General features: G+C 44.2%; 1 protein-coding gene across 1 annotated transcript in view; it reads left to right on the top strand.

The window, feature by feature from the left end:
• Window positions 1–27,882, top strand: part of EPHA1 (EPH receptor A1) — a 34,154-nt gene that overhangs the window by 4,632 nt on the left and 1,640 nt on the right. The window contains exons 3-16 of the mRNA XM_066341094.1: window positions 10,194–10,469; window positions 12,129–12,519; window positions 17,193–17,348; window positions 18,270–18,602; window positions 19,803–19,927; window positions 20,024–20,183; window positions 22,802–22,898; window positions 23,700–23,755; window positions 24,032–24,442; window positions 24,887–24,948; window positions 25,332–25,541; window positions 26,125–26,274; window positions 26,922–27,115; window positions 27,430–27,585. Coding sequence (XP_066197191.1) covers window positions 10,194–10,469; window positions 12,129–12,519; window positions 17,193–17,348; window positions 18,270–18,602; window positions 19,803–19,927; window positions 20,024–20,183; window positions 22,802–22,898; window positions 23,700–23,755; window positions 24,032–24,442; window positions 24,887–24,948; window positions 25,332–25,541; window positions 26,125–26,274; window positions 26,922–27,115; window positions 27,430–27,585 — 2,777 coding nt within the window. The remainder of the gene's footprint in view (window positions 1–10,193; window positions 10,470–12,128; window positions 12,520–17,192; window positions 17,349–18,269; window positions 18,603–19,802; window positions 19,928–20,023; window positions 20,184–22,801; window positions 22,899–23,699; window positions 23,756–24,031; window positions 24,443–24,886; window positions 24,949–25,331; window positions 25,542–26,124; window positions 26,275–26,921; window positions 27,116–27,429; window positions 27,586–27,882) is intronic.

Genomic DNA, 27,882 nt, shown 5'->3' with positions numbered 1-27,882 from the left:
GAGTTGTCAAATCCTTCTGCTCGTACTACATTTGCTTTTTAAGATATGTATATTCAAAATATAATTGTAACTGAGAATTGTTGAAAATTATGGGGAACATGGCCTGAGAGAAATCAAAACTAACAGATCAGGATATGGATGACTGATAAAACAACAGAGGATGAAGAATAGATCCATTGACTTCTCATGAACATGCCTTTTGAGGAGATTTGTCTAATTACATCATTTCCCAATAACTGTTGGGTGGAAGTCTGACAAATTGCCACAAGCAAAAAGGGAACAATGGCTGATTCTCTTGTAATCAGAACTTTGAATAAGTGTTTCTGAAACCATTCCTTCAAAATGAAGAATTCAATCAGTTCAAAAAGAACGGAAATGAATTCAGAACATTTTTTGACAAAAAAGAGCCAAGATTAGTACTGAATAATCTGACCAGGTTGATTAGTAACAGGCTGGAAATGTCTGAGCTGCGTTGCACACAGAGCTGAAGGGTGTACTTCATGTAACACTGCTACTTGTACTTAACCTCAGATGCTAGAGATCTCCCATCAGTGAGCTGGATTTGTGTCAATATACTTATCGCACAGAGGAGGAATTTGCTGTGGGGAATGTTCGTGCTTTACATGGATAAGGCCTCCGAGGCATAGCCCAGAAGAGGCTGGCTAAGTCTGTGGAGGCAGAACTACACCTTTGTTTTCTCCTCACTTGTAGCCAATGACAGAGGATGAAGTGGCTTGCCAGGTGTGGTTGTTTCATGGTCTGACTGTGGCTGTATCCAGGGTAGACAATGCTCCTGTTAACACAAGGGCTGAGCCTGAGAACACCACTCAGTTTTGGACAGCACTTCAGTAGTTCAGAACTTCTGCACCACACTAGCCAGCATCTTGTGTAAGCTTAAGGGTAGTTTTTGAGAGAAAGTCTCTGTACCTTAAGTAAAGTGTCTGTAGAGTTTTGTTTGTCAAAAGGTTTGTGCTAGCTTGCTTTATAGTAGCTATTTGGAAAGGGTTTCATTAACTTTAGGCTACTATTGGAAACTAGGCTTTTAAAGAGGCAGACTGTAGTTTCTACAATCCCCTTTTATCTACCTTACCACCCACCACCTCCCTCCTCCATCATCTAACATACTCCTTGATAATTCTTTTTTGGCTTTGAAGTTTTGCCACAGCAACACCAGGTGGGCATATAGAGAGATGTATTACAGTACTAGTAGCAGATCTCCACCTTTTAACACATATTAGAGACCCAATGATGGCCACTTTGAAGGTGTCAGGAGTACAGAATTTACTTGCTCTCACAATTCTTTAAGACTCCTCACGCTGCACAAACAGCCTAGCCACCCTAACTGGTTTCAGATACCACCGAAACTGTTCAAAAAGGACCTCTCAAATCCAATCATGAACAAATTGACTTATCAGGCATAGTGGCACTGCTTCTTGGCAGCTTGTAAAATAACAGCATAAAATCACTAATTTGCTTTCAAATATAATTTCATCAGCTGTGAACAGATAGTGACAAGGAATTATGCTTTCCTCTTGCATTTTGCATTTAATAGACAAGGCCCTAAGCCACCCCAGCCTGGCTTTGAAGTCAGCCTTGTTCTGAGCAGGATATTGGAGTACAGAACCAAAGATCCTTTCCTGCCTAAATCTTTGCGTCTGTGTGATAATTTAGAATTGTTTGTTCATTAGAATTCTGAACTTGAATTTTTAGCCCAGGCACAAAAGGTCCTCATGATTTTATATTTAGATTTTTTTTTCATGATTTTATGTAATATCTATTCCTATGGATTTTCTATATCAGTTTATGTAGGCCTACAATACAACACACTGAGCAATCGAATATTTGTCTTTAATGCTGTGATTATCTCATTCCCACCTTGTGGGCCCATCTTGAAATTGTCCTTTTATCCGCATTTTCCAATTTTTGCATATGTGAGTAGTATTTGCATAATCCAGTCATACTTCCATGAGTACATGTGACTACTTAAGTTTCAAGCCATTTGTGCTGGAGAATGCTGCACCCTGGGCTTTTCAATATGACTTTCTCTATATATATTGTTGAATAAATTGTAAATTAAACACGTTATTATTTTTAGCTCTTACATTTTCTTGGGGCATGTGCTTTCACCAGTTCTACAGCTGTCTTTGCATGTAAAAGGGTCCTTTTTCATAGTGACTTCATTTTTAAATTGGATGTATGTTATTTCAGGAATCGCATGAACTCTACTGCTGCCAAATTGTGCCATATTTATTACATATTAAAAGCTTGGCAAGGCTCAGTTCTCAGCTGGTTTGTGGTTTGTGGAGCTTATTTTTCCCAGCTTACATTCCTACATGGATCATAGCATTATTAAAGGTTCCAAATGACTTTCTTAGTGTCCTTTCCAGGCTACTGTTGTTCTCAGTCTTTTATTCACAGTGAAGAGGAGGTCATAATTATTTTCCTGCCTATTTCATATTCTTGCTTGCTTCCACACATACTTCTAAGTATTGCTATCAGCTTCAAGCTTTCTATTGGTTTCCCAGTGTGCATGGCACGTGATCTGCTCCAAAGTAGACTTTTCCAAAGTCTACTTTCAAACAAGACTAAGGATGGGCATGTAATGCCAGTGGCCTAATGTATTCCAAAGGCTATCAGTGAATAGCCACTAACTACAGCTATTGTGCCTCCAAAAACACTTGAAAACTTTGGAAATTATGTGTTTCTTGTTTAGGAACAAGGGTTTCTGAGTTCTGCACCTCATGTTCCATGGAAAGTTTAACTATGACCATAGCAACTGCCGAAGCTATGTGAATACAATTTGATTAAGCCAAAAAAATCAGATTCTTTTTTTTTTTTTTATGCTGTTGTCCTTTTAAGGCCCAGGCATAGTTCAAATTCTACACTGATAAATTTTAAGGTAATAGCCTAGATCAAGTACCTGTGACCTGTCAGCAACTTCTCTATCACTGAGCACACCGTGACATTTACATGCCTTCAGGTTCTAGCAAGTGAGGTTGTGTTCCACCAGACTCAGCGGTCCCAGATTTCAGTATCAGCTGATGGCTGGTTTCTGTTCCACCACTTCTTGGTCAGACAGATAGTCCTGGTAACGAAGGAAATAGTGCTGTGGGGCACACGCCTTCAACCTGCAAGCAATTCCAGCACAGCATTCCTATCTTGTTAAACCTGGGCAGTTCACTTAGTCAGACTCAATGATCTCTTACTCAGATAGTTTTACGTGGAAGAGTCACAGCCAGTCAGCTTTTTGTAGCATCCAAAGGTGGTGTGAAAAACAGCCATCAGAAGAGCTGTTTTGTGCAGCTCTTCCCACAACTGTTGTTCATGCATGTCCTTTAGGAGCTAAGCCAGAGGAGTGCCATCACCTCTGAAGCTGGAGTGGAGTAGCAGCGTACACCTCACTGCTCTCAGTTTAAGTATCAGGCGTAGGGGATTAGTTCCTCTGAGTGAACAGGATCTGTATAGAAATAAGGGTAAAATGCCTAGTAAAGTCAGCAACTACCTGGAAATGAGAACAGCTCTGTCTTCAGGGCTGTATCTTGACATGACCTGCTGCTGTTGATCTGTGGGCTGGTGGAGAGATATTTGTTGATGATATCCTGTTAATTTAAAATTAGCTATTTTGTGTCAATTTGGGAGAGAAGGAAAAAAATTGTTATCCCTATCTAGATATACTTTACTCAGAAGTGTGAGAAGGGGGAGTACCAACCAGTGGGAACGAGTGTAGTGTAAATTAATAGCTGTAGGTAAGGCCAGATTGCATGAGCCACCAACAAAGCAGCCTAGGATGGAGTCACTGCCAGAGACCCAAGTAACAATCTTGGCCACTGCACTCAGTGTTGTGACCTGAAGGGCAGAAAAGAGCACGTTGTGAGCCAAAGTGAAGATGCTGTACAGCCATGACATTTATCACCACGGCTGCTCGGGCACGGTGGTGGTGACAGCCCTGTTGCCTGGCAGCTTCAGAAAGCTACTTCACTTTTTTATAGCTGTTGAATGAGTGGACAAGGTTCACTGAACTTCCTTGTGTCAACACAAAAGCAGCACAAGTCAGCTGGAGCTTGGAGATTAACCTGCCTATAGCATGGTCCTCCAAGAAGACTAAAGGTTATTTAAAATAATAACAATAATAATAATATTAAACCCCAACTCAACAAATAGAAAACCCAAACAAAACAACTTCTATTATAATACCAACTAAAATATTGGTGAATTTGCAGGCAATCAATTAGAAAGAAAAGACTTTACATCTTTTGTTGCCTGCTGTGTCCTTGAAGGATGAACCTCTGCTCTGAACTGCAGATCTGCAGAAAAATATTCCCACAATTTATTTCTTGGAAGGTTATTTCCATTGTTTTCAAGGCCTAGTTTCTGGCTTCTCTTTGCTTGACCTGAATATTGCCAGCTCCTCACATGACTTTCAAGCTGCCATCTCCTGCAGCTTCTTTTCTCCAGGCAGGTTTGATTATCATCAAGGCATAATTACCCCATCCCTGTATGGGATTCCACCTGATCCATCTTTAAAGGAACAAACAGAGCAAGTACTGCCCATCACAATCAGACTAATTTCCAGCTTCTCTGTAAACACTAGAAGTACATATGACAGACCATACAAAACCACAGCTCACAGTATAAAGCCCTTTACCTTGAAAAAATGAAAAAAATCACTTCCATTTACAATGGATCATATGCAATGTAATGCAAAAATAACATGAGAGCTAACATTTTCTTTATTGGTAATATGGCTTTAGCCATGAATTCTGAACTCTTGAGATGCACAATCTGATTTTTCACTCCAGTCCTTTTTGTAGTTATTGGTACTGTTAGTGAGTGTTAGTAAAACAGGTATATGCAAAACAAGCGTTCCAAAACAGCTAGGTGAAATGTTGGACTAGAGTATCATTATCCCTCATCTAGCACCATCTGTTGTGACCAGAACTGTTTTCATGCAAGACTTTAATGTGGTCAGGCAGTTCAGAGAATGAGCAGACAGCAGAACCTGGGTTTGATAAACAGGTTCTGTAATCAATGCACTGGAGCTCGGTGTCTCACATGAACACCTTATCTTCCCATAAGAGCATGAGTACCAGTTAAATTGAAAAGACATGGGTGGGATGGAGACCTATGTGCTAGTGCCCTAAAGAACCAGTAATTACATAATGGAGTTGCTCCTCCCTGAAAATAACCAATGGATCATTGTGGGGAAAAAATATATCATCCCACCCATAAAGATATTGTAGATAAGTAAACATCTCTTCTGTGTTCAGTTGTCTCAAAGGCTCCATGATGATATGATGAAATTAAAATTGCCTGACCATAGCCAAATGATCAAAGAAATAGGAGCAGCCTCAGCTGTTCTCAGATTTAAAGTTACAGGACTCATGAAGTGTCTAGATGTCACCACGCTTCTTTCATCATCGTCATCTAAATTGTCTTCCACACCAGCAAAAGAACTTCAAAGAGTATTGAGAAACTTTCAGTAAAGGGTCACAGAAGCTTCAATTCTGGAATACACCATTGTGGTGATGCTATTTTTGGTTGGCTGGTCCAGCTTGTCTCCTGACAAATTTTTGTCAGATGTATTTCAACTGAAGAGAAGCTCTTCACTGTATCAAGACAGGTGCCAGCAAGGTGCTTCTTTTGTCACTGGCTTTCCTCTGAGGACACTACACTGTGATTGTAGCACAGCTATAATTATCTTCAATGCTGAATCTGTTCCAGGAAGGTTTTTTGGTCATGGTAGCATGCAAATGCTACTATACAAAAGCCAAGACACTCCACAGGCAAGACTGCAGGTAGGGAAAGGGGATAAAAACTGTTCAGCGGCACATGTTTTCCTAGGTGGTTTCAGGCTTCGCATACCAGTGATGTATTGTTTTGGAAAAAAGGTTGCTGTTTTGGGGCAATTTTTTGTAATTTTTCTTTAAGAAGAGATTTAATGGCCTCTCAATTCTGTTGAAAATTGAATGAGATTGAGACACACTTGTTATGCACAGGTACACTGTAGCTGGCTTTACTTAGCTGGTCTTTTAATCTTAGTGACATTTTCTAACCCAAAGTTAAACAAGTTATTCGATTTCAGCAAATGAACTCTTGGACTTTTCCAGTAGGAATTCTCTCTAACTTTTCCAGTGGAGACATGCACCTTAGTTCAGTAACTTCAAGCCCACTTGCTAGATGCTTGCCTTGCTTTTGCTTCTGTAGGTCTCTTAAAAGTATTGCTGTGCCTTTCCTCGGGGGTCTGCAAACCACAGATTGGAAGTCACTGTGTTAAGGTATTGTGAAAACAAATGAGATAGAGGTCACAGCAGGCAGACTCTTTTCTGAAAGGAGACAAGGCAAGCTGGAGATGGAGACAGTGTTCTTATTGCGAGTCACAAGCTCTTCTGACTCCAGTCTGAGCCTACAATTTGCAATACTGTCACAGTCTGCTGCCTCTGTCACTGGTAGCGTAGCTCTCCATTAGCAGGGATGAAATTTGGATTTGTCAACATACAAAGCTTGTTTCCTTCTTTTTTCCCCCCACCTAAAAAAGACTAAAACCAAAAGAGACCGCTTCATTGATGCCTGCACAGCCTGAGACAGTGGCTCCCAAGATGTGCAAACTATTTCCATCTTATACCTCATGGTAGATCCTAGGAAGAGTAGTCCACAGATGTACAAAGGAATCATAGCTTGTCCTAGACAGGATCCTTGACACAAATGTAATCTAGAGAATGCTTATTGTACAGAAAAAGCAGAGCAAGCCTTCTGTAGGCTTCAGAGCTTCAAACTGTATAATCATTTCAGAGTCAATGACGGCAGATATTAAAAGGCACATACCTTATCTTGTTTTTGGATTTTTACTCACATGGCAGACCAAACTCAATACTGGTTGCTACAAATATCTATTGGTGCCCTTCCAGGTTGTCATTGAAGTCATTCTGAATGGCCTTTATAAAGACAGCTTTCTTTATATGGAATCAAACCAATGTGAGGAAAGGGGCTTTCCTTTTTCCCTTTTTAATGAACTTGCAGTGTTTTGAGGTTATTGACACAGTACCTTTGCTTTGAGGTTGTTATTCACTTGACTCTTAATTGCTGTGCTGGAATAATTTTGCTCTGTATTGCACCACTGCACCAAGAGTTTCAAGAACAAACCTCTGGAACTAGGTGCCTGTGTTAATATATGGGTTTCTGAGAAGTACAGAAAACCCATTTGCTCTGAAATTCAATGGCTACATACTTAGACTTTTTAGGAAGCCAAGCTACTAACCTATGGCACTCTCCTGAATGCACTGGCATTTGTTTTCTTAGCAACTTTTAAAGAATTGGAAACAATTTTAAGAGATTAAAGACAGTTTAAGGATAGTTTAGACTCTAATTTTAAAAAGAAGAGAGTTTAAAAGGCAATTTAAAGAATAACATGCAAAGACTTTTAAGAACTCTTTAGCTTCTTTGGAGCAGGGAATTGGATTAGATGATCTCCTTTCTATCCTAAATCTTTCTATGATTCTGAATCTCATGAGAAAGTTTTCTCTCACATCAAAAAACCACAAAAGCACTCACTGCTAAAATAAGGAAGACTAACACTGTTCTCCACTTGTAGAAGAATGTTGCCCATCCTATGGCCAACTTGTGACAGGAGTAAGGCAACAGTGTCTGGAATGAAGTGTGTAAAAAGTTGTATTATCAAACGAGGTTGATTCAATGTCATTGGCAGACAAACTGCAGAGGCAAGTAATTAATATTGATTGAGCCAGACTTTACCACACATTTATTAAGAACATTACATTAAAAATCAGAGGCATACATTTTGATTTTGCAGCAGATTCTTTGAGGATGGGAGACAGTTGCCTGGCAACTTCTGGTCTCATCACCCTTTCATTAAATGTTGTGTGTAACAGTTTTCCTCTACTACTTTGAATTTAAAAGCTTCACTGAATAATGAAAAGAAGTCAGAAGCATATTTAACAATAGTTCTGTATTGTTAGCATAAATAATATCCTCATTTTACTTCCTTTACCCATCAGCAGTAGAGTCTAGAAAAAACATGTCTGACTCCCTTGTTATTTCTTTGCACCACACTGCATATGAAACTGTGCAATTGTCAGTGCCAAGCATCTTTGCCCTGAAGAACTGAGTCTGGAAGAAGCTGAGCTGAGATGAGCTAAGAAATACATCGGTTAGCATTTGGACTTTTTTCCAGCAGTAGAGTTTAAAAAACTTTTTTTGGCTAGAGTTGTCACCACTGAAAATGAAACTTTGGTCCTGTATCATGTAAGTTTTAAAAATGTATTTTCAGGATGGGAACCAAACAGCTCATGTCTTTCAGTGAGACATGCAAAACCCACTTTCTGGTGACACTTATCTGTGGTACTGCCTTGGGATAAACTGCTAATGGAAAGTTGTCTAACTCTCAGCCTCCAAATGCAATAATGCTTTTCCCAGGGAGACAGACATTGAAAAATGCTTCTACAAGCCAGTCCTAACATTGGCAGCATATGAAAGTTAGTTTTCTCTTATTCTCCTTCCTAACTTCTTCTACTTCAAGGATGCATTGTAAATTCAGTTCTGTAACATCTTCCAGAAGGCTTTCAGTTAAAGACTGCAAGAGGTCACTAAGTGATTGTCCCTTCTGCTTGATCAATTGGGATTGATCCGTCAGTCTTTCTTTGTTTTGGTATCATAAATCCTTTGACCTCCAGTGAGTGAAATAAGTGTAAATCCTGTGTGCTGCAGGTCTATGCCAGCTGGATCAGATTAAGAGGGTGGGGTAACATTGGGGATTAATTATGTGGAGAAAAAAGGGAACAAGAAGGGACACATAGATACCATCCCCAGAACTTCCTGGGAGGAGACTGCTAGTATGCACTTAGGTAAGAGGCTGAAATCATCCAGAGAGGAGCTTGTGCTGTCAGCAGGACTTGCTGGCTTTCCAATACTTTTCAGAGTGAGGCTGTGTAGAAGGTATGGTCTAAGTCATGGCACAAAAACAGAGCCTCTCTGGCACTCTGTGGGTCCATCTCTTCTATTCATTCCACTAGCAGAGTGACCTGCTCTGTGTGGAGACAAGCTGTTGTGCTGTGAGCACAGGAGGTGGTGGTGCTGAAGAAATGTGTGAATCTCATGCTCAGCCCATGAGATTTGACAAGTCTGGAGTAATGCAGAGACTGAGGCCTTGTTTAAATTGCATCTTAACCTGGGGTGTGATTTAAAACCAAGATGCTTAAACTTGTGCCAGTACTTATGTGGGCACTTATTTCAATTTAATTTGATTAAACATTTAAAGCATAATGAGAAAGGCCGTCTTAGCATTGGGGCAAAAAGGATGTAAGTTATTTTCCCTGTGGACAAAACCTTGCTTTCCAAATTTTCAGTTCTCATGTGTGAATTACTCCAAAGAGAATGTTCTTTGCATTTTGTATCTGACCTGTGGTAAGGAAATAAAAACTAGAACCACCTAAAATTTGGCAAAAGTATATGTTAAAATCAGTATCAAATTTTATTAGAATCATGGAAATAGTATTAGTAAGGTCATATAACTAGCTGGGCCCATGTCCTCCTCTGAGCCATTATTTGCCTGGGGAAGATGCAGAACCTAAATGCAATATGAAGTCAGGAAAATCAACTGAATTTTAGTAGTTAAATTTGGTTTTGCAAAATATCCCACTTAAAGAAGCGTGAACTCCAAGTTAATGAGTACTTGCTCTAGAACAGTCCCTCTGCAATTTACCTTTCCATTATGCCTGGCCATCTTTTCTCTTACCCCCAAGTGCTGTGCATTATTTCCAGGGGAAGGTAATAGTCCTGGTCTGGAAGGTCCTGCTGTACACCCTGAATGTAAACTGTGTCAGAGATAAGTGGCAAATACATGGGAGTAGTGGGTCTTTTTCTCAGTCTCCAAGATAAGGGAGTACATGAAAGAAGTAAATTGGAACTAAGGTAGGAAGAAGGTGATGTACAAAGGTCTATATAAGTCAGATCCTAATTGCAGGATCCTCTTCGCTCCCTATGTACAGAGTTCAGGCAGCCATGGGGCTCTAGACCAGATGCAGCTTTTGCTGAGTGTAAGAGACTTTTTAGCTGGCCAGGCTCTGAGCCCCGAACCCTGTGTAAGAATTGATTTTTAGGCAAGATTTTGTTATATTTGAAGTGAAACTTGTTTCTCACATCTGTCTAACAGTATATGCTTTCTTCTCCCCTGGGAGCAGTGGAGTGAAGTGCAGCAGATGATAAATGGTACCCCGATCTACATGTACCAGGACTGCAGTGTGCTTTCTGAGGGGGACACCGATCACTGGCTTCGCACCAACTGGATTTATCGGGGTGAGGCAGCCTCACGCATTTATGTGGAACTGAAGTTTACTGTGAGGGACTGCAAGAGCTTCAAAGGTGAAGTGGTGACCTGCAAAGAGACCTTCAATCTCTATTACATGGAGTCTGAACAAGATGTTGGGATCCAGTTCCGCCGCCCGCTGTTCACCAAGGTCTGTATTGCTGGGGGTGAAGACTGAGTCATATCTTTCAGCTTAAACTTGTCATATCTTTCAGCGTAAGCTAGGTGTGTCTTGCTGGCTGGGACAGGCCAGGAGAACCAGCATCTGGGAAAGGGCATGGCTAGTAAGTGCTGTCCTTAAAGTAAACTTTACCCCCAGTGCCCTCTGAGATGCTAAGAGCAGACTTTGCCACAGGAGGCATAGGAGGTTTTAAGTGAGATCAGACCTGTGTTCTGCGTAACCTCTTATTTAACCAGACACCATGTAAGTAAGGGCTCTAAAGGGTTGTGACAGGGCTAGACGGTTACACCAATTTTTAGAAAGAGTAAAGCAGAGACCAAAGGAATTTTACTTGCCTTAGAGAATAAAACAAGCTTAGGCTAAGCAAAGAACAGAATCCATTTCAGGTCTCAGTGGTCCTGATTATTTACTCTGATTGCCATGAGATATAGGGTCTTGTTTCATAAACCTGGAGGTGATGGTTTGCTACAGTGAAATTCTCCCTGGTTTGAAGGTATTTCTTCACTGCTGTATTTTACCTGCAGTTTTTCTCAACACTGTGCCCTTTTGCCACAGAAACATTGGAATTACAGAATAGAGAACCTCTGCTTTTTTTTTTTTTTTTCAAAGGAAATCCTTTAAGCCAGTTCTGTTCTAATAGAAGCCACAAACCTAAATTATTTGACTGCCCTTTCCTTTGCAGTTTAAATGGGATGTGATGGAAACAAAGAGTAGGCCACCACCAGCCTTTAGAGCAGAACTCTGTTAACTGATTCCCCTCCCTCCCCAGTGCTCCTCCACCTCCCCTGCAGCCTACAACATGAATTTGTGCGATACCTCCACAACTCCTAAACATGCCTCATGATCCCTGCCAAATGCAGCTGCTCTACAGGGCCTTTCATCTCCCATCCAACTACAAGGAGTGGGTGGTGGCACACAATGGGAAGGGGCCTGCGGAGGAGAGTTATCAGGCTCTCCCACCAAGAAGAAAGGCCACTCCACCTGCAGTCCAGCTCTTCCATGTCACAGGGTGTCACAGAGGCCTTTCCCCTTTGCTCAAGCATGGAAAATATCCTCACTCACTCATACACTCTTATCCTTTGTTTGCAGAGGCAGTGGGAATGCAAAAGCACAGGAGCATTTTTCACCCAAGTACCTACAGTGCTGAAATATGTTGAGTGCTGCATAAGGCACCTTACAATCTGAACTGCAGCAACTACAGCCTAAAAATAAGTGGCTGTAATTAACCTGGCTGGTTTGAAAGCACAGCTCTTGAGTGGTGTTGTGAATTTACTGCATGCAATTTGCAAACAAAGAAAATTTTCACAGAAAAGATTTGCTCCTGTAAGGGGCAGTTCCTGAAGACCTCCGAAATCAGAGATTCGGAACGCAGGGTACTGTAGAAGACCAGTGAATAACTATAAAGCAGTTGAAGGAGATGATGGATGGAAGGTACAGAGGTAGGAAAAGATGCCCACCCCATTTTTAGCACCTCTTCCAAGTGCAGAGAAAGCATGCAGTGCAGTGGCATTAGAAGCAGATGACTAGACACCCCCCAAAAGGCCTTGGTGTAGAAGAGGCTTGAGAGGCATGGGTACCTCAGCTGCTGTGGCCTGCTCAGATGGTAAAGCTATTGTCTTTCTCATGCAGCTCAACACTGTGGCAGCAGATCGAAGTTTCACAAGCAGAGACATCGAGTCGGGGGCCATGCAGCTGAACACAGAAGTGTGCCCCATTGGGAAGCTCTCTCGCCGAGGCTTCTACCTGGCTTTCCAGAACTCTGGGGCCTGTGTAGCGATGGTGTCTGTCCGAGTGTATTACAAGACTTGCCCGGAGGCGGTGCGGGGCCTGGCCCGCTTTCCAGAGACGCTGGCAGGGTCCGAGGGGCTGACAGAAGTGCCTGGGGTCTGCGTGGAGTACGCGGCTGAAGAAGTGGGCTCTCCCCCCAGGATGCACTGCAGCACAGATGGGGAGTGGCTGGTGCCAGTGGGCCGATGCCTTTGTGCTGTGGGGTTTGAGGAAGTCGATGGGAGCTGCGTAGGTGAGTATGCAGACACTAGCTGTAGGCCATGGGAGAGGTTCCAGAGAGCTAGAGATCAGAGTATCTGTAAGCAGAAGGTGGGATCAGGAGAGTTAGTGTGGTCTACCTCTCCCTTGCCTACCCTCTGTATCTTGTATCTTTTCTTCTCCTAAGCTTCTCTTTTTTGGTTGTGATTTTTCTCCTCATGTGTCAGGTGTAAGACCTGCACACACCTCTCCACTCCCTCTTGGGCTTCATCCAGGAGCTTCCAGCTCTGGAGCTAGTTTCTGCGAGCTGTAACTATGTGATTGACACTGACTCACTCAACAACTGGTTCTCAACCCTTGAACAGCAGCCTTCTTCTCCCAGGGCAGATGGGTCAGACACACAGAGCAGGGTATTTGTCCCGTGACTAGAAAGCTGAGAGGCAGAGGGGACAGGTTTCTCCTCTGTCCCTCATTCTTCTTGGACTGGGATGGCTCTTCTGCCATGGGAATCCATGTAAAGCATATTGTGCAATATCGTGGTGCCAGCTCTTCTGAAGAGCAATTAGCAAGCAAGAGTTACCAGGGTGCTGGAGTCACAGCAAGCAAGGGCTGTTGGAGTAAGAAGTGCAGGGCTTTCCCTTGGCTGCAGAGGGGACAAGATTCAGCTTCTTAAGGCAACTTAGTTTGGTATGTGTGGTGTTTTAAGGGGATATGTATTACTGCAGGGACAGAAGCAGAAGACGGCAGATCTCTGCTCTTGTTGCAGAGCTTTATGGCACAAGGATATGGCCACAGGGATCCACGCAGTGTTCTCAGATTCAGCAGGTGCCCCGTGTCTCTGCTTTGCTCTGCTACAGGGATCTGGTGTCTCTAAGAATCCCTACTGCTTGCTGCTCGTTTTGCTTGGGGAGCTGGAGAAGGTTGAAGCACAAGATCCTTGCCCTCCTCCAGCAATCCCCTCTCCTTGCACAACCCAGCCAGTTTTTCCACTTAGGTGCTACAGAGCTCTCCCCGCCCTCCTGAGAGCACTCCTGTGGGAAGGGGCAGGGAAGCTGTCATGTCTGGACAAGCCTCGCCTGCTATCGCAGCACAGGTTCATTCTACATCTGTGCTTTCATCCCACTCCGCCCAAGTACAGCTGCAGCCAGAAGTATGTTTTGTAGGATTAGTAGGGACCAGGGTGGTCTCCCAGAAGAGGACAGGAAGAGGGGAGAACCTAGCAGAAATAGGGAGAGGTACTTCATGACCAGAATAGTGTCTTATTGGAGCATCAGGGGAGAAGGTGAATGCAGGAGGATATCTTAGGATCTGCTCCCTCAACAGAAAAGACCAGACTGCACAACAGACTGGGAGCAATCCAACTCAGGATAAAGACTGAAATCACAGCTTTTGCTTTGTCCTGAGAACAAAGCAGGACTTCTTCAGACATATAAAGTGTCACAGGATGGAAGACCTTGTAGTGTTATTCTGAGTTTTGCCTAGACTAAGGAGCAAAAAAAAGTGGAAAGCTGCACCTTTGCCTTTTAACAGGGAAAAAGAATGTGACCTTTGTCACAGAATGGGAGTCAACAGAAAGCCAGAGGGTCAGGTACTTAAGTAGTCCCCTCAATCTGTCAGTGAATTCCCAGCTGTATAAAGATCTGCTGGGTGCAGAATGGCTCAGCCACCCCCCAGTCCCAGAAAAGCTGTGCCTGCCCCACAGCATTCAGGCTTTGCTGCCCGTAAACCCGGAGCTCGTGATTAACTTCCTCAAGTATGTAATTTGCCGTGCCCACGGAGGCCGGCTGTGCCCCGGCCTGTGCTCTGGCTCCTGGCTGGGCTCTGCAGGGCGGCAGGTGAGCCGAGCTCCCCGTCAGCCCCGGTCTGCCGCCTTCCCGGCCTGGCTGGCGCTCACCAGGGGCACCTGCAGGAACAAGGAATGAAGGAAGCGCCCCAGCCATCCTCTCTGCCCTCTGGTGCTAGGTGAGCAGGCCCTTTCCCAGGCTTGTTTTTCCCATCGCGCCGCCCGGAGCGGGTGCCCAAGGCCCGGGGAAAGCGGGGACCAGCGGGGCTGGGCGGGGGCCGAGGCTGCTGGCGGTGCGGCCGCGGGCAGCCGCCCCTCCACCTCCGCAGCCCCGGGGCAGGGCGGGGGGAGCCGGGAGCCCCGGCAGGCCCGTCCTCAGCGCCGGGCCCAGCGCCGGGCCGGGCCGGGGCCGCTCGGTGCCGCCCTGGGGCGGGCCCGGGCCGGGCTCCGCGGGCCGCTCCCGCCCCCTGCCGGCCGCCGCCGCGGGTCGCCGCTGTCCCGCCGCTGCCTGTCCGTGTCTGACCCGCACCGGCGGGTCTGTCCGTGCCGCCCGAGTGCCCCTGCAGCTCCCGCACCGCGGCCTCTCCGCCAGCCTCCTGTCTCCTTGCGAGGCGGCTCCTGCTTGGGGCTGCTCGGCCCCGCCGGTGGCGCAGCAGGTGTGGGCGCCGGGCTGGAGTGGCGCTGGGGTCGGAGCTGCAGAAGCAGAGGCTCTGCTGGGGTCGGAATTACCTGTTCTGGAACACAAATCTTAGGAGCAGCGGCTGGGGGAGCTGGGGGTGTTCAGCACGGAGGCTCAGGGGACACCTTTCCGCTCTCTACAAACACCTGAAAGGAGCGTGTAGCCCGACGCGCATCACTCTCTTCTCCTAGGCAAGTAGTGACAGGACAAGAGGACATAGGCTTTGGCTGGTTTAGGTTGGACATTAGGAAAAATTTCTTCACAGAAGAGGTGATTAGACATTGGAATGGGCTGCCCATGGAGGTGGTGGAGTCACCATCCCCAGAGTTGTTTAAGGAAAGGCTGGATGTGGCACTCAGTGCCATGGTCTAGTTGCCATGGTGGTGTTCGGTCAAAGGTTGGACTTGATGATCTCAGAGATCTTTTCCAGCCTCATTGATTCTGTGATTCTTGCAAAAGTTCCCAACCCCAAATTTCTATAATCTACTTGCAGATGGTCTCAGTCTGATAAGAGTCTATGTATATTGTAACATATCTGTGGTAGGTAGTAGTATATAGGCAATATCAGAATCTCTTTGTGTTATACAAGAATGTGGCCAGGCACTTCCTTTGTTTTTCATGTCAAAGCTCTCCTGACACAAACTGATCCAATGTCACGAACTCTCAACTCTTGTGCTGGAGCAAAGTGGTGGGAGGCCTCAAGGCTTTCATCTTCATTCCAGCATGTAGAAGTGTTCTCCGTTGTGAGCAGCCTGAAGATCAAAGTAACTTTTACTGCCTGTTTCTCAAAGGGATGATTTGATCTGGAGTATAAATGGAATCTTTTCATGCTGTGACAATCAATACTTGAGCCTTTTAATTATTTTCAATGGCCTTTGCTATCATTAATCACATAGTTGCATGATTGTATCTCAGAATGATAGATTTGCCTGAGTGGTTCTGTCATTTCCCAGAATCAGAAGGTGCTGGTTGCTCCTACCTGTGATAATTTCTCTTTCCTGGGCTCTTTAAGCATCCCTTCTGCAGACTGATGATGAGTAGTCTTGTTTGGCCTGTGTTAGTGGAAAGTTTTCAAGGTCCCTCAGGTGTTCCTTTGTGCCACATAGTAGGGATGGCTGGGTTGTTTTTATTTGTCTTCTGGATGAAGAATCATTTCCTATTCTATGCTCCACCACAGTAAGCCATTTGTGTGAGGCTCCTGAACAGATGGTTTTCTCCATTGGGATCTCCTGAGGGATTATACAGGATATTGTTGCTTTTATAGCGCAATATAAAAAGGGTCGTTCCCTCAATGTGCAAGTTAAATGCAAAGTGGGTAGCTCTGGCAGAAAATTAGCGTATGCATTTCTCAACCATCTGATTAGCAATAGGTTGGTTGTTTCTTTAGCTAAAGAACGTTTGATTCATTTAGCACAGGCGGGCAAACCATTAGATTCAATGGCTTAAGCTCTGTCACTGATTTTCTCCTCCCTACTGCAGAACCATAGAGGTGAAGCATTGACAATCCAGACAGTGCTTCTGTGAGTTGAACTAATAGTAACACAGCAAAACCAGTTTGTCAGATGCTATACTAAGAGAGTGTGGCTGCTCATTTTTGCAGGACTGGAAGTAGAAAACACAGGACACTTACTCCTTTGCAGTCTGTGTTGGCTCCACAGCCAGTTACACTTGATACTGTGAGGTGAACTGATCACTTCCTAGATATTTCCCAGGGCCCTGCTTGGTGATGCTCTGGTACAACACTTGAAATCAGCAAAGATGCTTCTGCTAAAAAGCCTACTGGCTATCCCATATGAAGTCAGCAGGCAGAAGACTCTGAGGAGTGCAAGGATTTGTAGCTACTATTTATGGTTCTTATTTATGGGGTGGAAAGCTTGAAGGAAAATGTGAGGACCAGTCTGGGTTTACAGTGGCAGAAGATTCTGAGGCTGACTGGATTCCGTATTCATACAGCATCTGTGAGGAATTAGATCCCCCTTCTTCAGTCTACAAGTCCTGTCATAATACTGATGCTACCTTGAGTTTGCATCTTCTCTCTATCTGCTCTGAGAAGATTGATCTAGGTGACTGCCAGGTGTCCAGCTATTTCTTGCAACCTAAATATTTCTGTGAACTAAAGAACTGAAGGCAGATAAAGGAGTGTTCAAGAAGCTGAGCAAAACTGCCAGACATTTTGTTGTTGTTGTTGTTGTTGTTGCTCTAGGTTTATCGATTATCCTATGTTGGCTTTTTTGTCCTTGCACAGCCTGCCAGCGGGGGTTCTACCGCCACTCCCTGGATGCCAAACGCTGCCTGAAGTGCCCTCCCAACAGCTTGTCCAATGAGTCAGGGGCTACGTCCTGTTCCTGCAATGCAGGCTTCTACCGAGCACCTTCGGAGGGCCAGAACATTGCATGCACCCGTGAGTTGCACACAGAAAGAAATAAAAATATGCATACAGGCTGAGGGATGAACTTATTGAGAGCAGCACCACAGACAGGAACTTGAGGGTACTGGTGGGTGAAAAATTGGTCATGAGCTGGCAGTGTGAACTGGCAGCCCAGAAAGCCAGGTGTTGTCCTGAACTGCATCAAAAGCGTGTGGCCAGCAGGACGAGGGAAGGCATTCTCTTCCTTCTCTTGTGAGAAACCTCTGCTTGTGAGAAACCTCATTTGGAGGGCTACATCCAGGTCTGGGAGGTCTTGTACATCCAGTACTAGAGACACATGGACCTATTGGACCAGCTCCAGAGGAGAGCCCTAAAAAATGATTGTAGGGATGGAACACCTCTCTTATGAGGAAAGGTTTAGAGGCTCAGGGTTGTTCAGCCTGAGAAGAGAAAGCTTTGGGGAGGTCATCTTGTGGCCTTTCAATACTCAGTGGGGCCTGCAAGAAAGATAGAGTTTTTATACCAAATTCTGTAGTAACAGCACAAAGGACAATGGTTTTAAACTGAAAGAGGGTAGATTTAGACAGGACATACGGAAGAAATTTTTTATGATGAGGGTGATGAGACACTGGAACAGGTTGTGGGGCCCCTATTGCTGTTCAAGGCCAGGTTGGAAGGGGCTTGGAGGAATCTGGTCTAGTGAAAGGTGTCCCTGCCCATGGTGGGGGGCTTGGAACTAGAAGATCTTTAAGGTCTCATCCAACCCAAACCATTCTGTGATTCCATGAGCTGTGATACGGGGGAAGAAATGAAAGGTTGGAAAATGGGGATGAGAGATCAGAGAGAGAGAGGCTGGGGTGGAGTGAGGGCTCCATTTGAAATGCATCAGCAGGTGGGCACCTGGACTTTGGGCATTAACAGCTGGATCTAACACTCCTTTTGTGCTCCCTGTAGGCCCACCCTCGGCTCCCCGCAATGTCACCTTCTCCCTCGTTGGCACCCAGCTGAGCCTGTGGTGGCAGCCGCCCAGTGACCATGGTGGGAGGAAGGACCTGACTTACAGAGTCTCCTGCCAGCGCTGCCATTCCCTGTCCTGTGAGCCCTGCGAGGCTGGTGTGGTGTTCTCCCCCAGTGCCTCCGGTCTCACAAAGCCTGCAGTGGATGTGGATGGCCTAGAAGCTTACACCAATTACACATTCACTGTGGAAGCCCATAATGGTGTCTCAGGAATGGGACCTGCTCCACAGAGAGCTGCTCCAGCTGTCTGGGTCTCAGTTGGACATGCAGGTTAGCAGAAGCAGAGAGAATTTCTTTCTGCTCATCATGAAAAGGAAGAGGAATCTCTGTGAATATTTAAGCTTTCTCCATCTTCTCCTTCTGCCTGACACATGTGTTGGTATGGTATGATAAGGATTCTAAGGTGCCTCTGCCTCTGGCAGGTAAAGTCCAGTAGTCATATTCCTTGCAAATGAAAGTAGCAGTAATTGTTATCCACCAAGAGCTATGAATCCGCCAAGAACTTAACAGAGGTGAGGAGGATGAAGCCCTCCCTGTCCCACAGCCTAAGTATTGCTACCTGTGTGACAGGAAGAAGGAGGGCAATATTTCCCATGACTCAGATATTGCAAAACACCAAACATAATAGAAACCTTGGTGTAACTGGGAAAAAAAAAAAAAAAAAAAAAAAGGTTTTGAAAGCATGGAGGGATGAGGATGTTAAATCTTGATACATTTCTGTAGGTTAGCTTCAATCTGGCTAGTTCGACTGTCCTGTAAATACTTTCCAGAGCACCATGAAATGTGATTATAGAGAAATGACATCACAGTGCTCAACAACCCTTGGTGCATTCCCTGGGTTCTAATTTAGTAACAAAATACGACTTTTCTTCCTGATGCTATGTGGGGGCAGCACAACTCTGAGCTAGAAAAGCAGAGCTACTTTTGGCTTGTCTCATCACTTCCTGGTGATGATGAAGGACAAGGAGAGAACCAGGCTTAATTCCTCAGTCCTTGCAGACTCTTGAGAATTATCTTTTTATTCATGAATAGCATGCATTTGCAGTCAGCTGAGAGATTTTGAGCATTGAGTTTCACTGTACCCTTATGCAGTGCATCTGCATTCATAAATCATTACATAGGATAGCTGTGCTACTGCTGCTGTAGGAACATAAAATCTTAACGCTTTTTATTTCAAATTGGACACTTTTAGTGCAGTCCTGCAATAAATGCAATTTCTTGGAACATGGGTTTTGTTTTGAGTGCCAAACAAAGTTATGCTTGCACTGCAAGGGCAGAAGCACAGTGTTCACAGAAAACAATTAAATACAGCCAGAGATCTCATTTCCCTTCCACCACACGAGAGAAAAATGACAGTGGCAATGAGACTCAGTTCCAGTTGCATGGTATGATCAGAGCTTGTGGAGGGATGACATAGTTTGCATTTTGTTTGTATTTCTCCCTCATGTTCTCTGTTCTCTCCCACTGCAGCTCCAGTGACAGTATCCCAGTTTATTCTGACACAGAGAGATGACAGTAGTCTTTCTGTTTCTTGGCTTGCCCCACGGCAACGCAGCCGGACCTCAGTGGAGTATGAGGTCATGTTCTTTGAGAAGGTGAGGCCTGCCTGAGTTGCTCTCCCCCTTTTCACCTGAAGAGGTGGAAGTGTCCTCTTGCTCAGCATGCATTTGTTACTTGTTTGGTTCCTGCAGGGAGAGGAGGCACGTTATACAGTGAAGCACCTTCTTGAGCCGAATGTCACTCTGAGAGACCTGCAGCCAGACACAGCCTACCTGCTCCGTGTGAGATCCATCACACCCCTCGGACCTGGGCCGTACTCCCCGGAGCAGGAATTTCGCACCCTTCCACCAGGTAAAGGACAAGCACTGGTATCTCATCTGGGAGAAAGTCACTTCCCCATCAGATTGTATATTCTCATGGTACATGGATCTCTGTTTGTGTTCTGCTGGCTGTAAGGCAAGACACCACTCTCCTGAGTTTCTTGTCACCAGGGCCAAGCCTGTTGCTTTGGAAAGACAAAAGGCATTTTTCTTGTTTCCTTGCTGTCATAAAATTTGCTTGCACTTTCCGTTTTAGACCTGATCAGTCTCAGTTTAATGTGTTGTACTGGCACAATACTTAACCAGACCTTCATTTAGTCCTTGAAAGACATTTTAGTTTTGGCTAATGTTTCCAAGTTTGAATGCTGGTCAAATGATTACCATATGCCTCCTTTTGTGTGCCAGTTACTAGTGAAAAGGAGAACTCAGAGGACCTCAGCATTATTTTTTTCAGCTTTATAATTCCACTGTATGTAGGCCAGCTCCTGAGTATAGCTCTGCCCAGAGATGGTATGTGCCACTGAAAAAAGTTCTTCAAAGTACAACATGTAAAAGGCCAAGCTGTCAGGGCCACAAGAAGACCTTTCTCCTGTGTCAAAGAACATCTTACATAGGCCTGACATCCTATGTCATCCAACCTCTTTCCCTGGGTCACCCAGAAACTTCCTCTTAATCTAAAGTTTTCTGTGATGGAATTTGCTCTCTCTTCAAAGAACATCTTACATAGGCCTGGCATCCAACCTCCTCTTTCCCTGGGTCACCCAGAAATTTCTTCTTAATCTAAGGTTTTCTGTGATGGAATTTGCTCTCTCTTCATTCCACAGACTCCTAGAGACCCTATGGATAACTTTAGAAATACATGTACTGAAGTGCTGCATTTGAAAGACTAATTTTATTTTAATGAAATAAGGACACGAGGAAGAAAGTTAAGGCATACCTTTTTGTAACTAAATAGTTACATTAACAGTGTAAAAGGTGATAAGGAGTTAGATACCATTACTGGAATATAAAGGTTGGGCCCTTTTTGGCACCAGGGGCTTCTGATAAAATCTTCATGAAGTCATAGTGACAAATGATGATAACAAAAATGATGTTTAACCAATTAAATAATGTACTACCAAGGCCTTGTGAAAAAGATGTAAATTAGCATGAACAATTGTTTTGATTAAGAAAGAATAAGTTAGAAAGTACTTTCATCAATATTATGCTTTATTTCAAATGGAAATGGATCCCTTATCATGCCAAGACCAAAGGTATTTTTGAATACGAAAGGGATTAAAAAGAAGTACCAGCAAGGTTTGATTTGATGAGAGTTCTTGTTTGATAATACTAGGAGCATTTTTGAGCTATTATAGTCTGGGAATATGAATGTAGAAGAATTTTCAAGGAGTGGCAATTTTTTATTTAAATCTGAATTTGATAATTTAAATCCATTAAGTTTTTGTAGAAATCCTGTGTGTCTAAAAGCTTGTCCATTTTATTAGTAAAGATACTATTTCACCTTCCGTGTCTTAGCTTTTTGATTTTAGCAAAACAAAGATATTAGCTCTATGTCACGATTTTTGCTTGACTAAGCTGGTGATTTTTGATAATTTTAGTGGGGTGAGTCAGAGGAAGAGAAACTAGTGTTAATTAGGCTTTATGGATGCTGACCATTGGACTAAATGTTAGCAAACACTTCCCCACACAGTTCTGTGTATCATCTGTTCCTTGCTTTAAAATCTGCTCATTTATTAAAAAAAAAAAAAAAAAAATAGGGATTTTCTTTTGTCCAGATGTTTTCCTACATCTCTTCTGGGAAAATATTAAAAATATGTAGATTCTCATTACTTCTTCAATGCATTTTAAGTTCTTTATTTTTATTTTTTTTAATTATGGGAAATAAATTTTAAAAAGACCAGCAGAGGTAATATAGCATTTCCTCTGATGAATTCAAATGTACTTTGTGGAAATGCCTAACTTTAACTTGAGAACCTAAATGGAAGGAGACAGCTGTGTTATGTGAACACTATCTGAAAGCTATCCAGTCACAGAATGAAACCACCTGATGCCCAGTTTTGAGAAAACAGGAATATATGATAGATTGCAAGTTTGTAAGTCAGTACTTGTTTCAGGAGTCCTAAGCAGTGAGGGGCTTTTGTTAGGGTAATTAGGCAAAGGACCAGCCCTAGATATTGGTGGGAGGGGAGCATGTAATTAATTTCATAAACAAGAAGAAAGTCACTTTAGATTGTTGGGGAAAATCATGTCTTTGCTTTGCCATAGTTTAAATCAGCTACTGAGCAGGAAGAAGGGCCTGATCTGAAAGGATTTTTGGAGAGGAGTGTGAAGGAATTCACACTCCTCTCATTCACACTGCTCTTCATTTCTGAAAGTGTCATGGAATTAAAATAGGGAATCAGACATAGGGATAAATTACTCAACTGGAAGACCAAGACTGTAGATAAGAGTCAACCAGATAGCCACCAGAAGGTGCTCCATGCACATGAATAACAGTGTGATAGGACTCCCATCTGGTGCCTCTGCTGCCTGGAAGACAAGTGGCTGCAACTTGCCTAATGTCATTAGCTGGTAGAAACTGGTTGGTATATTCCAGACAAATAGATATTGGTCTTTTAAGTGATATGGCCTCTCTCTTTGTTTCTGCAGACACGGGAGCTCTGTCTGGTGGAGTCGTAGTCGCTATTATCTTTGGAGTGTTCCTATTTATTGCGCTAGTTGTGGGATTTCTCATGTTTTGTCGAAAGTAAGTATTGATTTTTGGTATTGAAAAAGGTATAGATGTAGGAATAGTTCAGCCATGGGAGCTTGAGAAAGGGAGGCCCTAATTTCTCACAGGATATTGTATATGTAGAGGGTAGTCAGAGTAGAAAAACAGCAGCGTGCTGGAGCGAGATGAAAAGGATCTCAGTAAATAATTTTGATTAGCAGGATTGGAGGGATTGATACCATAAGATAATGTTTGCTGTTAGGAACAGAGGAATATGTCATGATTTCTCAGTTTTGTTATAATCTAGCAGTATCATATTGTGATATTTCTCATGACAGACATCATATTTCTCATGACAGAGAAATAAAAACACTGTTATGGTACAATCATTTCTATAGCTGCTGACCAGTTGAGTGGTAATAAATGTATCCAGTCATTTTAGACCATTTTTCATATACCATTACTGTTGGGGTCCTTTACCTATATACAGAATTCTACTTTTCCACTCAATGTCTATAAGGCTGCTATTGCTTGGTTTTAAGAAGATCAGATATTCTACTGAAAGCGTAGAGAAAACATGAAATAAACAGAAATTCGTTTGTAACTCAGCACAAAACTCCCTGTATGCAAACAAAGCCTCATTTCTAAATGTTAATGGAGCATCACATTTTATTGCCAGCTGTACTTTTCCAAGTAGGTGCAGTATCTGGTTCCACTTTGCTCTATGCTATCCTGAACTCTGTCCCTAACCAGCTAGGGCAAACACCTTGGAAGTCTTGCTTTTCCCTTTGCTATCTGCTGACTATTTAATTTTCACGGCTCTTTGTGATGTTCCAGGAGGGCTCGGCGGAGACATGCACGGCCAGATTACAATACTTCAGGCTTTGAGCGAGGTGAGGTTCAAAGGGTTCATAAGACCAGGGGGAAGCCTAGAATGTGTTGGAAGGAATGAAAAGAAACATCAGTTTGAAACCAAACACTGGCATGGCTTTTCTGATGTAATTTGCTTCTTCCCACAAACAGTTCTACTCTTCAGCATAGGCTTGGTAGATTGTTTTACTGCCATTGTCAGAAGCCCATGGATTCACTTCTGCTTTCGTAGTTTTCTTTTAAAAGGCTGTCCAAAGAGTCAACAGGTTAATTTGCTCTTTTGTTTCCCTTTACCACAGAGAAGGTCTGGTTGAAACCATATGTAGATCTGCAACCATATGATGACCCCAGCAGAGGGGTGCTGGAATTCACTAAGGAACTGGATGTCTCTTTTGTCACTATGGAGAATGTGATTGGGGAGGGTGAGTTACTTACTGCTCTCCCCATCTTTCTGTTTCCCCACACTGTTGTTTTGCTGCTTCTCTCGAGTTCATCTGTGACATTTTGCCTCTGGTTGCCTTCAGGGGAGTTTGGGGAGGTCTATCGTGGGTCCCTGCGACTCCCGGGGAAAGAACGTATTGTGGTTGCCATCAAGACCCTGAAATCAACTTATTCAGACTCACAGTGGTGGAACTTTCTCCGTGAAGCAACAATTATGGGGCAGTTCAATCACCCGAACATTGTGCGTCTGGAGGGAGTTGTCACCAAAAGTAAGTAAGAGTGTGTGAGAGAGAGAGAGTCCTGAATGAAAGCAAAAACTGGCACAGTTCTCAGGCCTTTCCTAGAGAGTTTGCTGTCAGAGAGGCTGTTCTGGGAGAAGACAGGCACTGTCATGTCAGAGAATGAAGAAAGGAGGAGAGGTATGGATTTCCAACAGAGTCCTGAGGCAGTGTTAAGAGAGGTCTTCTAGGGCTGGTGAGTGGATGAGAAGTTGAGATAGTGTGAGGGATGCTGCAGGGTCATATGTGCAGTACAAGGAGAGGTACAAGATTGTTGGGAGATGTGTAAAGAGAAGGGGCACCCAGCTGTGCCAGTGGAGTGGGAGTGTTAGCTGGGGTTGAACGTGGTTCTCTGTGTTTGGGGAAAATGGAGAGCATTGAAAGGTGTGAGTAGAAGAATTTGAAAAGGTCTGAAACCCTCTTGTCTTTCTCAAGGGAGGCCAATGATGATCATCACTGAGTATATGGAAAATGGAGCACTGGATACCTTCCTCCGGGTGAGAAACTCCAATCTGTAATAGGCTCATGTACTACCAGAATTTAACACTTGACCTGGATTTAGGGCCCTTAAATAAAACTAGAAATAAGATCCAGACATCCACTTACTTTCTGCTTACTGACGTTTCTAGTGTCAGCAGTAGAAGCTTCATGCCATCCACTTTGTTCAGTGACAAGAGTGGTGTCTTTGGCAGTTGAAATGCAACTGCTTAATGATGACTGGAAACCACTACCAATCCCTTAGTGAGAACCTGTTGGGGCCTTTGGACTGCAGCATTGCCTTTTTGCTTGTTCGCCACTGTCCACTTTTGTATGTTGATAAGGTCAGTGACTAGAAACCAAGCAGATCGATGTAAGTTCTCTTGCTTCTTCTTCCATGCAGGAGAATGAGGAAAAATTTAGCCCTGTGCAGCTTGTTGGCATGCTGCAGGGAATAGCCTCTGGCATGACCTACCTTTCAGAACACAACTACGTGCACCGGGATCTGGCTGCTCGCAACATCCTGGTGACACGCAGTCTCCAGTGCAAGGTGTCTGACTTCGGTCTCTCCCGAATTTTGGAGAATGACGCAGAGGGAACTTATGAAACCAAGGTAATGCAAACCCAGTCCTTCAGCCTTGTAAATTAAAAAAAAAAAACAAAAACAACTTGTAGTAAAATTGCAACTCATGGTGTGGATGGTTTAGATGGGGGGTACTTTTGTCTCTGGAGTCCATGTTGATTTTGTTTGCTACGAAATTCAGAGGGACTGTGGTGTTGAAATGAGAAGCAAAATAGGAGGTCTGATCTCTTGGACTCAGTTGCTAAGTCTAGCTTTGAAGATAGCCTTGCTGTGGTCACAGTTTTGGACTAGAGTCATCTCCATGTCTCTTTCAATGAAAGTTCCAGTAATTCTAATGCATGGTGTCCTTCAAAGCAGGGTTGTGACTGGTGTCAGGCTCTTACTCCCACAGCAGAGATTTTGTGTAGCATTCAACTGAACAGAGGGCTTAAACTCATTTACTTTCCAAGAATATTTCTCTCTTTTTGAGAAATTTCCCTGGGGTGGTTACATGTCACTTCAAATGAAGTGGGCTCAATCTCTGAACCACTTTATAAGGTCCTTGCATGAAAACACTGGAGAAATACAACTCAATGAGACATGCTGGATACACTATGTTTCTGCTCTTTTACAGGGTGGTAAGATTCCTATCCGATGGACAGCCCCAGAGGCCATTGCTCATCGCATTTTCACCCCTGCCAGTGATGTCTGGAGCTTTGGAATTGTCATGTGGGAGGTGCTGTCATTTGGTGACAAGCCATATGGACACATGACCAATCAAGAGGTAACAGACACTGAGTTCAAATGTTGATTTAAAAAATAAACAAGGCGTGTGAGAAAAACTTTTGTAAATCCCCCTCAGCCTGCAGTCTTGACTTTCTTTTGAGCACATAACTACTGTGTTTCCCTCTCTGCTAAAAATCAGTGCAACCAAGTCAAGAGCAATATGTATTGAGGTGTCAACAGCACTAAGCCAAATTAAAGAGTGTTTAAATCAGCCATGGCATTTGGATCAGGAGATACTTTCTATTGGTTTTGTTTTCTCCTTCCTCTGGCTCTGGTGCATTATGTCTGGTCTAGTCTAGGCTCAGCACATGCTGTTAAAATTTTCCCTCAGAGTTCCCCTTTTCTCATTGTGCCTGTGCCAGGATATTTGGTCCTCACTTTTCATGAGCATGCCCTGAGTGGCAAATGGGAGCTAAACTAGTAAAGGACTGAAAATACATGCATATGCCACTTAAGTATTTGGCATCCCTTGGGTGTCTCAATCCTGTGCCATGCTGCCCAAACCCTGTGTCATACACGTGAAATCTGCACCAGCCCCTCCCTGGCTGCACATTGTGAAGTGGTGAATGGCTGCTCCCAGAGGTCTCTTGCTTCTCTTCTGCACTCTTTTGCTCCTGGCCAGATTTCTCTGTGTCCTCTGTGCAGGTGATGAAAAGCTTAGAGGATGGGTACCGGCTGCCCCCGCCTGTGGATTGCCCGTCCATCCTCTATGAACTCATGAAGAGTTGCTGGTCACACGATCGGATGAGGCGGCCTCACTTTCAGGAAATCCGGGCACAGCTGCAACATTTCATCTCAAGTCCCCAGCTCCTCCGGCCTGTAGCAGACTTTGATCCCAGGTAAGCAGGCTGTCACCAAAGGAGGGGTTAACTGGGACATTTCACCTTCTTGTCTCCAGCAGGAGGAGAGACAGTGTGAGCAATGCAGACTGGCAGGATACACCTTGAGTGCTCTGTGTGCAGAAGGCAGTGGTCATCTCTGTCTTCTGGTGACAGAGGGCAGAGCCATTGGCCTGCCCTGACCTCACTGTGCAGAGAGCAGATTAGTTGGCTCAGTCCTGGCAGGGGGTGCTTGCTTCCCCTTTGGTTACTGTCTCCCAGTGCAGTCCATTTCAGGTGGTTGCCTGGCTAACGGAGGGTTTATGTGTCTCTAGGGTAACACTCCGTCTCCCCAGCTGCAGTGGGTCTGATGGGATCCCCTACCGCTCCATCCCCGAGTGGCTGGAATCCATTCGCATGAAGCGCTACATCTCCAACTTCCGCACTGCTGGCCTGGACACCATGGAGTCCATTCTGGAGCTCACTGCTGAGTAAGTGCAGGCCAGGCTCCCACAGGGCACCTCAGGCTGTGCTGCAAGTAGCTGTGCTCATCCCTGTGCCATCTGAACAGGAAGGCTTCTCTCCATCCTTCTCCATGCAGTTAAATTGAAGCGGACTGGTTTCTTGACCTAAAAGGGAAGGAGCAGCCCAGAATGTGAGACTAATTCCCCAACTATCTATATCCATGCTTGAGGCTTTTCTGGGATCTTCAGCTGCTCTGAACTCCCATCAGACACAAACACCAAGGGGAAAGAATAGATGGCAAACAGATCTCGAACCTGATCATC

This window comes from Sylvia atricapilla, chromosome 2, assembly GCF_009819655.1.
Source record: "Sylvia atricapilla isolate bSylAtr1 chromosome 2, bSylAtr1.pri, whole genome shotgun sequence".
Taxonomy (NCBI): Eukaryota; Metazoa; Chordata; class Aves; order Passeriformes; family Sylviidae; genus Sylvia; species Sylvia atricapilla.
This window is presented reverse-complemented; position numbering and strand designations above follow the sequence as displayed.